The sequence below is a fragment of the Camelina sativa genome, chromosome 11, assembly GCF_000633955.1.
Source record: "Camelina sativa cultivar DH55 chromosome 11, Cs, whole genome shotgun sequence".
Lineage (NCBI taxonomy): Eukaryota > Viridiplantae > Streptophyta > Magnoliopsida > Brassicales > Brassicaceae > Camelina > Camelina sativa.
Genome location: NC_025695.1, coordinates 1,632,791 through 1,647,812, shown reverse-complemented (window position 1 = coordinate 1,647,812; position 15,022 = coordinate 1,632,791). Strand labels below are relative to the sequence as shown.

The 15,022-nt window shown below is 34.5% G+C and overlaps 2 protein-coding genes and 1 long non-coding RNA gene across 3 annotated transcripts in view; 1 reads left to right on the top strand and 2 right to left on the bottom strand.

Moving 5' to 3' along the window:
• LOC104727534 (ethylene-responsive transcription factor RAP2-10-like) overlaps nt 1-3,412 on the bottom strand; it is a 5,064-nt gene extending 1,652 nt beyond the window's left edge. Inside the window, exon 1 of the mRNA XM_010446631.1 lies at nt 3,376-3,412. Within this exon, the coding sequence (XP_010444933.1) occupies nt 3,376-3,412 (37 nt within the window). The remainder of the gene's footprint in view (nt 1-3,375) is intronic.
• Nucleotides 8,199-9,142, bottom strand: LOC104721041. The gene is made up of 3 exons (XR_756890.1): nt 8,977-9,142; nt 8,724-8,824; nt 8,199-8,592 (listed from the first exon to the last, which is right to left on the bottom strand). It is a non-coding gene; the product is annotated as an uncharacterized LOC104721041 (long non-coding RNA).
• Nucleotides 9,967-12,794, top strand: LOC104721040 (probable beta-1,4-xylosyltransferase IRX14). The gene is made up of 3 exons (XM_010438946.2): nt 9,967-10,919; nt 11,017-11,589; nt 12,138-12,794. Exons 1-3 carry the CDS (start codon nt 10,177-10,179, stop codon nt 12,403-12,405), a joined length of 1,584 nt encoding a protein of 527 aa, XP_010437248.1. The 5' UTR covers nt 9,967-10,176; the 3' UTR covers nt 12,406-12,794.

Below are 15,022 nucleotides of genomic sequence, written 5' to 3'. Positions count from 1 at the left end.
TATATATATATATACTTTATTCTACTAAGACAGAGACAACAATCTCATCTTCCCTGACATTTATATACACACACATATAGATAAATCGAAGTTATTATATTTTGTCTTTATTATTTGGACGGTATTAAAATATTTAGTGTTAAATACTCTCATGCACCTTACTTATTATTGTATTTTTAATAAAGCTCGTCGGCTCTTTCCATTGGCCGGTTATCATCAACTTAATTTCCGATGGAGTAAACATCCCCAACTAAATACTAGTACTATACAAAAAAAAGGATTTGAATGCAAGATTTTAAATACAACTCAAACTACAATTTACTTTTGTAATGACCTCTAATATATGTTTCCGTTGGCATATACTAGTACTACATAGCTAGAATTGACACCCATTATTGTAAATATAGGTATATTTAAACTTGTTTATTTATATGTACTACAAGTCACACGTTAATTTAGTGATCAAGTAAAGAGAATTAGATATGGACAGATGCGTCTTAGTGATATATAGTGTGAAACTCTTATTTTTAATCAACAATACGGTATACGATTTAAGTTAACGCCTCATCGATTACGTCAATTTTATTTATTTCCCATTTGTCTTAACAATATGAATCTATGATGATGATCTATCTGATCTCGCTTTAACAACTGCGTTATTTTGCATTGCTTTAAAAATGTGTGAAAATGTCTAGTATCCTAGCTATATGTTAATAAAACTCAAAATTTTCTACTCGGTACGGTTGATTTTGAATTCTAAAATGTCGCTCGTCAAACTTGGTATAAAGGCTTTTGGTTATAAATTTCTAGTATCGATTCAGTTTGAGTTGACTAAATTATTGTACGTCGTTCAAATTGTCAAATCGTCAATAAATTGAAAATACAAAATAAACAGAGGATATTTATTGATTGCATGGAATAGGAATAGTATTGAGTATTGACGTAGGGAAGTGGGTCGTCGTTGTGGAATTTGGGAAACAATAATAAATGGGATTTATTCAAGTTTTGATTTAGGTTTTTTTTTTTTAAATTATTACAGAAATGTTCAAGCAACAAGACGATTAATTTACTTATTTGTTTTTAATTTATTTTTGGTGCATTAAAGTAGTTAATAGGGAAGAGGCGGTAATGACACGCGTGTCTCCTTCTGTTCTGGGGACAAGTTAGTGGGATTACTGAGAGGAGCTTTGTCTTTCCTTATTTCCTATGTTTTTTTTTACTACTATTACTTGTATTTTGTTGTCAGTCAATTAATTCATTTCAAGATTTTAGTAATTATACTCAAAAAATTTCCGACTTAGTAATTATAATCAGAACTTTAAAGAATATGTAGGAATATGTAGTTCAAAAAAACTTTCGTAGGATCTACCTACAATTTTAAGAATACAAAGAATTGATAACTTCCTATATTGTAGTTGTAGTTGTTATAGGTAGCGAATTCTCTTTTTGAGTACATCACTATCTTTCTTGGTTGCGATTTGAGACTTAATAAAATTTCCAAATTTTCCTAAACTGTGTTTATAATTAAATTCCCAAACTTATGTGTGGTGAATAGGTGATCAAACCATAAGGCGTTAGTTAGTTCAGCTGAAAAAGAAGTCGTAATCTGAATTCCATTTATGAACATTTTCTAAATAATTGCAAACAACAAATGACATTAGTCAGAATAAACTCTCCAAATTTTGTTATAAGAATAGAAAGAAAAAATTGGATTAACAAATAAAAAAAAATAATAATAAAAAAGTTTCGGTCGGTGGACAATGTATGGCGTTTGGAAATAGACGTCCCATCCACGCAACAGCGATGTTATTTATTTGACTCTACTACCCTTTCAAATATCGTGATTGTTATTAGGGAACTTAAGACCAAAAATGTAATTGCAGTCCATGTTTACACACTTCACAACACTGGAAAGACTAATTTTGTGATAATTTCTCAAAAATGGAATCTACTATTTATTTGGAAACAGTGAAAGTGCCTTTGGAGTTTAAATGCTCGAGCCACACATTAACAATAGATTATGTTATTCGTCTGAAATTATTATAGCACCAAATTAATTAATCGAAAATCTTATAGGTTTTAAAATTCTTAATTTCTCTAAACTTGTGAGTATGCGTTGTAGATGGACTGTTTTATTGGAATCATCCGATTGACCTGTTAGTTTACTCATTAGTATAATACGACTACGTAGTTTATTACTATTATGTATATTATTAGATGGTTAAATTAATACATGAAATATACTTATATACCAAAATTTTCTATGTCGGTATTTTGATTTCTTTTTTTTTCTGTCGGCGTATTTTGATTTTTAAGTATTAATGACATGTCTACAGTAACTTTAACATAATTGGATATATCGATTTCAAATGCAGATGTATGGATCTGGTTTAAACGGATTTTTTAATATATATTTTAAATTCTATAATTCTGAAAACAGAATATATTTCTCTAAGCAAACTTTCCAAGATATGTTTAGCCAACACGTCATCAAATCCTTGTTTTAGTATACGTGTGAGTATATCATAGGGTAGCTTGGATTCTTTTTCTAAATATCCAAATAAATAAATAAAACAATTCAAACGGAAAGTTTTCAATACGAGACGTACGTAGGTCCATATATGGTACGTAAACTATTATAGATGCGACCGACATCGAAGTCATGACAACGTAAACTGTATAATTTTCTCTATGGATAAAGCCATAATATATACACCACAAGATCTTACTTTTGCTACCATTAGTTTTTCATAACCAATAACCAAAAGTATCCAAAACTTGTTATAGCAAACATTTGCTTAACAGAAAGTTTCCATTTTTTATGTATGTTTTTTTTTTTGACAAACATTTGCTTTCATTCCATTAAAGAAGAGAACAAATACAAAGCAAGGAGGATTTTGAGAATCCATTGTTTAAAACAAGCTTGAAATGGGCATTCCCCAATGCCAAAAAAACAAAGCAGCAAAGATAAACAAGGTAGATAAGGTTAATCGACAATTGATTCTTGAGAGCTTTGAGCCAAAAGCTATAGAGCATATTGGTACATGTGAGGTCAAGGATTATCGATACTTCTTCCATGATGGACAAAGAGTTTGACACTGTCGTAGTAACATGACAAAGTAGCGTTGAGTAAAGGGGCAAAGCTGTGATTCTCGCCGACGTGAGAAGAGCTACAGAGTGTAGAGCTTTGACAAGGGTTCGAGCAGGGATAGAGATGCTATGCTGCTTGAGGTGGTTTGCTAGTTTTGCCGAGGCATGAGAACTGGACTTGGACAAACCATAGCCATAAACACTACTCGGACAAATTGGAATCGGGAACCAAATACCACACAAACTCAAACAATAAGGTTCATTAATCAAAGCCTTAAGGGATACTTCTACCAGGGTTTTCAGAAGATGGAAGCTCCACCATAGTAACAACGGTGAATTACTTCTCCGATGGATTCCATAGGGATCGTAATCTTGACCACACCGTCGACTAGGTTTTAACTTCGACAATTTAGATATGAGACCGTACCTGGGATTAAGCGGATTTAGACTTAAGGCACATCTAATGGGCTTAAAAAATTGAGGCCTTACGGTGCCAAAAGCTGACTTAGGGTCCACCAAGGGAAACCCTAATCGAACTTTAGCTATCAACGGAGAGAGACCAAGGCGGCTGACCAGAAAGGGTTGAAAGGTTTGCCTTGAACACGGGCTCATCAGAAGTAAACGATGCATCAATAGTTTGAGAAGAGATTGGTCCGATGTTGCGGCTGAGAGGCAAGAAGACTTACTCGTTCCAGATTGATTAGCAGTTGCCCCTAGAAGACGATCGCCTTGCGCCGTCGATGTCTCCCCTGAGCATGGCGCATCTACTGGTCCAAGAGGGATGCCTCCTGCCAGTAACGAAGCCCAGGGTGAGGGTTTTTCAGGGGTGAAGTTAAGTACAGATCGAGAAAATTTCAGATCCGAAAAAGGATCCGATTTTTGTAACTCGCTGACTTGCAGATGCTTCTGTTTTGGTGTTGCGGATAAGAGTTGAGAGAGGGAATTCACCGGAAAATTGCTTCTTTCCTTTGATTGATAAGCAGTCGTAGGGGTATAAAGAGTTCAAAGGAGCTTGAAAAGTTTGGACAAAAGGGGAAAAAATTGGGGAAAAACTTAAACATAAAGAAAAAGAGAACAGGATCTTGGAGTAGAAGAGAGTGACGGTTAAGTTTTTCCGACGCCGGTGAGCCGAAGCTCCACCGGCGCCGAAAATGTTAGATGCGATAGTTTCCTCGATAACGTCGCCTGAGAGAGTTCTTATCGAGGATTTTTTTTTTCTATTTTTTATGTATGCATGTATAGCTATTTTATGATAATTGCTGATTTTTAACCAAGAAAAAAAAAGAAATTAAATTGCAAACGGAACTTTAGTTGGTTCGGACAACGCGAAGCATAATCGAAGATGAAAAACTAAAAACGTTCAAAATTAAATAATATTGCACTATCTAGGTTTAAAAAACTGAGCCTGATTCTATCATAAAAACAAAAGAGAGATCTTGACATTGATAACACGATACTTTGTCTGTGCTTCATAATTATTAAACTGTTCTCTATTATGCAAAGATTAGAGTTCTATATTTTATCATTATAATCTGCCACTTGTTACTTGTTTAGTGCCGGAAGGAAACAGATGCATGACATTTCTCTCTCATTTTTTTCTATATTGTCAAGTATAGAACGGACCACCACTCATATTCGATACAACTAGTATATCATAAGTGTAACTTTCTAGCTATGGATTTTACTTATTATTTTGTTTGGGGTGCAGCATTCTCCGAGGGTGCTCCCAGAATAACCCAAACATTTCCTCAGACTATATTCTGTAATAAGAAAATCATTCTATATTCAACATATAACCTATCTCAGACTTAAAAAAGGCCTCTAACTCAAAGGCATCCCGATTTAAGATAATTTTAGATAATGTAAAAAGTAAACCAATAATATAATTCACTTCATAATACAAATGACCACACAAATTAAATAAGTTTTAATAATCCAACAAAATATAAAGCAAAAGAGTCTATACAATCATCATATATATATATAAAAGCAACTATATGTCACTCGTTAATTACTCAACACAATTATCAAAATTGCGATTAGTATCTCAACATCATTCTTTCGTTTTCATAAATTGGATACTAGCGAATAGTCAACATTTGTTCTCACATCATAATCGTTTTCTTTGTAAAACCACGAAACTGGACCATTTTTATTTTATACGTGTCATCTTTGGGCATGGTCACATATTTTGCGGTTGGACCAATATTTCTTCCAAGTTTATCGGATATCCTTAAACAACTTATTAGACCATAATATATACTTGATAGTATTAATCATATATCTTAAATAATTATGCAGTGGGGATTAGCTGTGAACTGGTTGGCACATGAACGTGCCAATTACCCACAATTCAAAACTTTAATTTTTATCTTTTGGGAGGACACACAATAGAAGCAAACCCTTGGATCGATAAAAGACCACAGACATATATAGTTTACGTACCTTATTGATCTTCACAATTATTTGTATCAAACCACGATAATTTCATTATATATAGAAACTATTAAAGAACACCTGTGTGTGTTTCTTTTTAACTGGGTTCTTATTATGAAAGCTATATATATATATATATATATATCTATTATACTCAAATAAATATTTAAATACCTGAAAGCGTTCTGTTCTTACTGTTAAATAATACTCCATCCGTTTCAAAATATAAGATGTTTTAGAGAAATTTATTGTTTCATAATATACGATATTTTCAATTTTCTATACAATTTTTAAATTAGTTTAGTTTTTATATTATGCAGTATTGTTTCTGATTGGTTGAACTTGTTAAAATTAAAAACTTTTTAATCTGCATGCTGTAAGATAAAACATCATATATTTTGAAACGGAGGAAATACTACTAGTCAGTCGTGGTGTTATATTCGAACTCAATGTCAACACAACTTGTAAATACAATCGGTTAATATCAACCCATGGTTCGACTATTTTGTTAACACATGATTATACGTTCAACCTACATTCAAGTAGTGATACTCATTTAAAAAAAAAAAATCATGTTACATGTGACAAAAAAAAATGGAAAACTGGCCTCGATTTATTCGATGCACGTAATGAATAAAACTGTTTAGGTCATTAAAAAAAAACGTGCTGTTAAAGAGCTTGTTAAGTTTATTGAAATAAGATTTCTTATAGGGTTAGACAACGCGTCAAGGTCGTAATTTATGTCAAAGCGTGGAAAAATGAAAAGTCTATACGATCATATATATGCTCCTATAGAGAGCATCTTCACACAGTGGTTATTATAATTTTCAACGGTTAATTTTTTTTTTCCTCTCTTAAGCAAGAGTTTATATACTATTCATTTTATAAATTAAAAAATTAGTATTTTAGTAATCCTAATGAGTACTAATCCTAAGCAACAACGTATGTCTATTGTAACACAGCAAAAGTTTTGACTTTAATAAAGCCAATCGAAAAGAGGCAAATAAAATTATGTAAAGGGTGCAAAAGGTCATAAAACTGTTAGGGTGCTGCACCTGAAAGGTCAAAGAGCACATGTGAAAATGAAAATTAATATAACTCATGTAGTTTTGATTTTTTTCTTTCTTAAATTGTTTTTTTTTTTTACAATTATTGGAGCTGCTGATGCATTTGTTAAAAGATCGTAGGTAAAGTACATTTATATTGTCCAAAAATCTGGTTATTCGGCGTTTTACTACTTACTTAACTTATTACATGCGACAACTGAATTATTGAAATTAAATTATTGACTTGTTTATACACCTGCATATCGTATAATTTAAAATTCATTATCATCATCTCTAACTCGAATTTTTAAACAAGTATATCTTTATGTCCCTCCTGAGACATAAAATAAGATTATCTTTATTGAGTACGATTACAAGACTGGACTAGATCAAAAATAGATTGACTCGAAAATTTTAAGATCTTAAAAAGGTTTAAAGCTTGTTTTTTTTTGTTCAGGCTTCTGAAAAAACAGTTTTGCATAGTCTCTCTGATGTCCAAAAAAAACTCTTCCCGAATTGGCTGGGGTAGTCGTCAGGAGACACAATAGAACCTTAAGTTTACAACTAACTCTACTGAATCTTTTAAAATTCATATAACGGCCGGCCGAATATGAACCCAATTCAGGATTTTAATGGAAAAAGCCATGTTCTCAATGAATCTGATGACAACTTTGGCCCATTAAAAATCATGGCCCACTAAGAACTTTGCAGTTAAATGTGTTTTTTTGTCATTTGGAAAATCCATTGATAATAACTCGATAACCCATTTTTCCTCCAATCAAGATTTTTGGATTAAATGGATTCCCTAAGAAAAACTAGCTTTTTAGGTTTCCTTACTTCATAGAAACATTTACGACACTTCTCATTTTTATTTTATGCAACAACTAAAAATTCAAAAATAAAAAACCAAAAACTAAAAAACCAAAATCAAAAAAACATTTAGTATTTTTTGTACAATTAAAAAAAATGCAATTTGAGGACTTCCCGGCTTTTTTTTTTAAGCTTAGAATGTTTTGCAGTGTCAGTACAGGGCCGGCTCTGACCTAAAGCCAATGAAGCAAGGGCTTTAGGTGCCAAAATATATACAACATTTTGGGGCATCAATAACAAAGAAACGTCGTAGTGAAGTGGCTGTCCTTGTTTCTTTAGATGATATACATGTTCGAAGTTTGGTAGCAACAATATATGCACGTTTTTATAACTCAAAGGGGCAACATAATTTTTTTGGCTTTAGGCAGCCCACAGTAGTACTGGTCAGCATGCTATATACATGCGTGAATTGCTCCTATTTATTCTTAAAAGGACACCTCGCAATTTGCCAATTATTCACAAAATATATATAATCAAAAATCTGTGAGAAACAAGGTTTGATTGTGGTTTCTGTCGATGGAACCAAAATTTAACTGTCTAATATTAAATGTGTCCAAGAAAATGTCAACAATGTCGAGCAAGCCAAAGAGTGGCAAAGTAAAAATACCAAAATCGTAATTGTATAGCAAAATTACTAGCGCGTTTGGAAAGAATATCAAATCAGGAAAACTAAACAAACTAACGAGCTACACAATTGTTGTTGAGAGAACCTATCAGTACGAGTTTCTACGCCTGTATTCGCTTTTAAAACAACGATCAGAAGAAGACTACCATCAATATTACTTCTATAAAACATTATCTAGTTTTTCGCATATGCCAATTCGAAGTAGGATACAGAGTATATATTTCATTATATGTAACTCTATTGATAGATATGATACTTTGGGGAGCTAATTCAATTCTACAAATTACTAGCGAGTTTGGAAAAAAAAACGATCAAATATAAAAAATCAGAAAAGCTAAAAACGAACGAGCTGAAACAACGATCAGAAGAAGAAGAAGATACAAGATAACTTAACGGGAAGATCCTCCGGCTCAACATGTTGGTAGAGTGGTAATGTTCCGCCGCCCAAAGGTTGCCGTCATTCGTTAGCTGACAAAAGGACTTTCCCGTATTTCTCTCTCGCTTCTCAGTAAAATCTGATCTACTCTACAAATCAAACAAAAATTCGAAGATAATTTAGCAGCAACACGATCAGAAACTTTAGTTCTACTTTTTCAAAAAGTAAAAACACGACCAGAAACATGAGAAGAGTATGATTAAAATAGAAAGATCAATACCAAACCGATTAAAACTAGAGTATGAATCCACCACTTGTTTTTGATATTGAACTTTTGGTCCCTGATAATACCCTCTGCAACTTCTGGTTATAATTTCTTCCCTGCCACAAAAAAAAAACAGAGAAGAGATGATTTAGGCAAAATTGAAACATTACAGTTATGCTTAAAACTGAATCTGACGATTATTTCGTGAGAGAAGAAGAGAACATGAAAATGCTTCTAAAAGAATAGCAAAATATTTAATAACTCTTACCAGCCGTGTGGAACAGAGTTTGACGACGAGAAACTTTGGATGAGACTCTGCTCTCTCTTTCTCTTGTTTTCTAAAAATAGGAAAAAGGATGAGAAGCCTTTGCTTTCTAAAAACTACAAAGAATGGTAAGTAAAGTGTGATGATAAAGAAGAAAGAAGAAGAAGAAGTGATTTTGGGATGTTCAAGAAACTGGCTACGAGATCACTTATATAAGCAGCTTTGATTAACGGCTACTTTTTTTCTAACGTCTACATTTTTTACTGTTGTAAATCTCAAATCAAATGACCGTTGGTGAAATAATATGACCGTTGGTGAATTTCTGCCGTTAGGAGAGAGGATCTAAAAAGTTAAAAATTACGACAACAAAGAGCCGTTCATAACAGGTCCAATGGGCCTAAAATACCCAAACAAAACTCTTTGGTGGCGCAGAGTTGTCATGATTAAATTGCTTTGTGTGCAAGTGAAAACGAACCGATAACAAATCTTTCTATAACCTCCCCACCAAACCGGTTTACTTATTTTGCTTGCACACACTATCTACAAACCGAGATCCTCCAAACCGGATCATTTGCTTCTGGACCAAACTGTACTCTATGACTTACTACGTCGTTATCATGGGCCTTACCTTATGGCCCAATAAAGATATCCGTAATTAATCATTTGGTTAATTCTTTCCCAAATTCATGTACTTTCCTACTTTATAATCCCCATTAATTAAAAACCATACCATATATACATTTGTGACAATAACAATTCACATTAGTTATTGTAGATTGAGGGGATGTTTAATGCGAAAAAATAAATTATTACCAAAAACAAAATTGGACTTCAATTAGACACATACTGTATTAAAAACGACCCTAATTTCACTCAAAAATTATTAAAAAAAGGGGTAGTAATTAAATCAAATTTTTACCCAATAAGAAAAAGACACGTGTCCACCTTGTCGCTTTCCCCTGGTTCCTTCGATGGCGTTGCATCGAAGCATCATGAGAGAGAGAGAGAGAGAGAGAGAGATTTGGGTATGGTGAAGAGCAACAAACAACAGCAAGAAGAGAAGAAAGCGATAATCGAACTGATCAAGGTCGTGAAATCCAAGTAATCCTCAGATCTTTTTGAGATAAGAAGAAGAAGAAGTCATAAGAAAGAAAGAGAGAGAGAGAGAGAGAGAGGTCAACGAAAGAGAGAGAAGGAAGGAGAATGAAGCTCTCTGCTTTACATCAGAGCTACTTAAATCGCCGGAGCAACAGCTTTAGATCTCCGACGTCGGTTGATTCTTCCGTTGATGGCTCCGGGAAGTCTTTAATCGCTGTGTTTTGGCTAATCCTGCACTGTCTTTGTTGCTTGATTAGTCTAGTTCTCGGGTTTCGATTCTCCAGATTAGTCTTCTTCTTCCTCTTCTCCACCTCTTCCACCACCAATCTCTACTCTTCTGCTCCGTTTCGTCCTGACTTACCCGTTAAGCACCTCGATGTTCACACTCTCGGCCGTCGTCTAGATCCCGGAGCCAACAACTTGACGGTGGCCGCCGCGACGGCGAAGAGCTCGCGTGTTGTCGTTGGGAGACACGGGATCCGGATCCGGCCCTGGCCTCATCCCAACCCGGTTGAGGTGATGAAAGCTCATCAGATTATAGAGAGAGTTCAGAACGAGCAAAAGACCGTCTTTGGGATGAAGACTAGTAAGATGGTTATAGCTGTGACTCCCACTTATGTGAGGACTTTTCAGGCTTTGCATTTGACTGGTGTGATGCATTCCTTGATGCTTGTCCCTTATGATCTGGTTTGGGTCGTTGTTGAAGCTGGTGGTGCTACTAATGAGACGGCTTCCATCATTGCTAAATCTGGACTTAGGACCATTCATCTTGGGGTTGACCAGAGAATGCCTAATACTTGGGAGGATCGTAGTAAATTAGAAGTCTTTATGAGACTTCAAGCTTTGAGGTTTGTCAATTTTGTTGCTTTTTTTTATTCTGTTTATGAATGTGTGAGCTGAAAGCTATGTTCTTTTTGATTTTTTTTTGGTTTTGGGTGTGTTTAGAGTTGTGAAGGAAGAGAAGCTTGATGGGATTGTCATGTTTGCGGATGATAGTAATATGCATAGTATGGAGTTCTTTGATGAGATTCAGAATGTGAAGTGGTTTGGTACTGTTTCTGTTGGGATATTGGCGCATTCTGGAAACGCGGAAGAGATGGTTATGTCAATGGATAAGAGAAAAGAGATGGAGAAAGAGGCAGAGGAGGACAGCTCTTCGTTGCCGGTACAAGGTCCTGCTTGTAACTCAACTGATCAGTTGATTGGTTGGCACATTTTTAATACGTTGCCATATGCGGGGAAGAGTGCGGTTTATATTGATGATGTCGCTGCAGTTTTGCCTCAAAAACTTGAGTGGTCTGGGTTTGTGTTGAACTCGAGATTGCTTTGGGAGGAAGCTGAGAATAAGCCGGAGTGGGTTAAGGACTTTGGTTCGTTGAATGAGAATGAGGGTGTAGAGAGTCCTTTGTCTCTATTGAAGGATCCTTCAATGGTTGAGCCTCTTGGAAGCTGTGGAAGACAGGTTCTGCTATGGTGGCTTCGTGTTGAAGCACGCGCTGATAGCAAATTCCCTCCAGGGTATGACCATTTTGCTCCTATATAGTCCCATTCATAATTGTTAATCATCTTGCAATCTTACTGAAGAGCGGATAAAGCATTAAACAGTGGTTTTTAGTAAAGCATTAAACAGTGGTTTTTAGTAGGCTCGTATCAATCGATTTAGGAAGCAGGTCTTTAGACACAATGAATGTAACTAATCTGCTGGACTTATGCTCAAATTTCAAATTAGGAAATTAGTTAGTACGTTTTGACTAGTACCATATAGTAGTTGGAACTGTGAAAACCTAATTTTACTAACCATATTTGCGTGATAGGTCGGTCCAATTTCATCCTAGTTGATAAGTGTCTCATGACTTGACTTGTTTCACTCCTCTTTTTTGAGTCGAGAGGCTTTAAACTCTGTTACTTACTAGGTCTTAGAAAATCTCTAGTTCTTACATTGAATGCGTCTTGACTAAAGGACAGAGAATTGTGTTTTATGAGAAGATTTATTGGTAACATACTGTCGAAATGTTCTTGATGTTTGATTCTGTTTATCTTTTTTTTTTCTTGGTCATTGACTACAGATGGATAATTGATCCTCCACTAGAGATCACAGTCGCAGCCAAACGCACTCCATGGCCAGATGTTCCTCCTGAGCCACCAACCAAAACGAAAGATCAAATGCCATTGTCCCACGGTGGCAAGACAGTCGTGGTGATACCGAAGCAGCAACAACATTCCACCAAAATACGAAAACCAAAACGCAGAAGTAAGAGAAATAAACATGAACCTAAACTAACAGATACAACACAAGTTTCTTCATCTTCTTCGAAGCGTCAAGAAAGGAACTGAGAAAGAATACAGATCAAGAGACCCTTTTCTACTATATTATTCATTTGTTGCTATAAGTTTTAGAGAAACATCAGAGATCATCTTCTCCTCCAGATACCGCATATATTACAGCTAACGAGAGGGGAAAAAAAATGCCGAGAAAACTAGATTATGATGATGGAGTTCCCAAAAAAGGTATACAGGTTTTTCGGGGAATGATGATCATTCGTTTTTTTTCAATTACGGTTTTATTTTTTTGGTCCTTTGAAACTTTATCTTCATTAGTAACAAAGATTGTTTGTTTCATGTTCTTGAGGGTTACAACAAAGTGTAGAAACAAAACTTTGTGTTGTATAGTTTCTAAGCATATTTCTCTATTCATTTACGTTTCCGCATGGAGTTTTCCTACTTTACTTCGGTTGATGATATAAATCTTTTCACTCTTGCAAGATCATATCAAAGTCAAAAATACATGTATATATTTTAGTCAAAAATTAAAGAAATTCATTTAAGTTCAACAATTTTAGTCATATTTTTTAATGTTGTAAAATAACTTATACGTTATGTAATATTTCTCTATTCGTATACGTTATTTTACAACATTAAAAAATATGACTAAAATTGTTGAACTTAAATGAATTTCTTTAATTTAAATACATGGGACTACTTGTGTGCATCCAAAATTTATTTGAGCATGGATTATATGACACATCCAAGTGGGTTTGTATCTTTTGACACACATATATATAAACGCGCTTCTAGTAACGTCAGAAAGTTAAATCTTTGAGATGAAGACATTGGAAAAGATACCTTCGTGAGAAAGAAATGGGGAAGAAAGTAAAAAACAAAAGAGAATCATAATTTTGTTGAAGTAAGAGAATAGAAGAAAACAGAGAATTTTAAAAGCGAGACAAAGACTGTTTAAACAGATTCATAACTGAAATAATGGAGGATAAGGCTGTTTTGGCAGAACGATCACATGTCTTCTTTAACCACTCCCCCACATCTTCTTTTCTTTGTTTTACTATTGATATGGTCCTAGGCTCGTAGCAATGGGTGCGTGTCCTTTGACCATTTTACAATTCACATCGGCAGAAGTCGGTTACTTAGGATTAGGTTTTTTACCACTTTTTTTTTCGGATTAGGTTTTACTCTTGACGTTTTTGCCTTATTTTTATATTAAAAAAACTTCTTAACTATTTTTGAATTTAGATGAATCCCAAAATGACGTTATGCACGAAGGAACACCGCTGATTCCGGAATGCTTTTGATTACACAATTCTAAAGCGAAAAAACAAACATGCCATAAATGTCCCCATGCTTCGTGCGTAGCATGTAGGGTTCCCATACAAAATGATATCCAAACAAATTGAACAGAATTGTAAAACAGAAACGGTCACCCTTTTTTCTTTAAATGAAACGGTCACCTTTAGTTGTCACATGTCAGAAACACGAGCGAGACACTTTTGTTTCTTAAACCTTATCAAAAGCCACTTCGGTTTGAAACTTGGTTTGAAGACACCTCTTCGCCTCCCATTTCCTCCAATCCCAATTTTTCTCCTCTTTTTCTGTTTTTAAAAGTATAGATCACCTTATATTATTACATATGAAAACTCCAACGGTCAGGATGGGGCGCCGCCTCATGACCATCGAGGCTGCCGTGAAATGGGAACATCTCATCCACACATCATTCAAGATTCCCTTCTCTTTCTTAGGCTTTGTTCGTTTGGTGAACTAACATAATATCTAGATACAGCATCAAAACGCAGTATTTAGACGCAATATCTAGATGATGTTCATTTGTATTATTGGTTCATGCATCTATAAATTGTATCTAGATACAATTATGTTTGTTTTATAATTTAATATCTTTATCTAGATATAATATATATATAAAAGATCAAAAAACCATTTTATTTATGTTGAAGATGTTTTAGTAATTTTAATTTATTGATGTTTTAAGCTTATTTTCATATTAATTTTAAATAAACATTTTAAAATAAGTTTTTGTGTTTTAGTAGAAAACGAGATTTTGCATTTTTGGCGGAAAACGTGATTTTGCAAAACATAATTTTGTGTTGTTGCGTTTTTTGGCGAAAACGTAATTTTGTGAGTTTGGCGGAAAAACGAGATTTTGCGGTTTTAGCGGAAAAATGTAATTTTGCGACTTTTGGCGGAAAACGAGATTTTGTGGTTTTAGTTGGAAACAAGATTTTGTGGTTTTGGCGGGAAAACGAGTTTTTGCGGTTTTGGCATGAAAACGAGTTTTTGCGATTTTAGAGGAAAAATGAGATTTTGCGGTTTTGGCGAGAAAACGAGTTTTTGCGGTTTTGGAGGAAAAATGAGATTTTATGGTTTTGGCGATAAAACGAGATTTTACGGTTTTGGCGAGAAAGCGAGATTTTACGGTTTTGGCGGGAAAACGAGTTTTTGCGGTTTTGGAGGAAAAACGAGATTTTGCGGTTTTGGCGAGAAAACGAGATTTTGCGTTTATGGCGGGAAAACGAAATTTTGCGTTTTTGGCGGGAAAACGTGATTTTGCGATTTTGGCATGAAAACGTAATTTTATGGTTTTTGCGGGAAAACGAGATTTTGCGATTTTAGCGGGAAAACGAGATTTTGGGGTTTTGGAAGAAAA

Coding starts and splice junctions, on each gene's coding strand:
- LOC104721040 (XM_010438946.2), top strand. CDS start 10,177: ATGAAGCTCTCTGCTTTACATCAGAGCTACTTAAATCGCCGGAGCAAC. Junction 10,920..11,016: donor ATGAGACTTCAAGCTTTGAG/GTTTGTCAATTT, acceptor GGGTGTGTTTAG/AGTTGTGAAGGAAGAGAAGC. Junction 11,590..12,137: donor GATAGCAAATTCCCTCCAGG/GTATGACCATTT, acceptor CATTGACTACAG/ATGGATAATTGATCCTCCAC.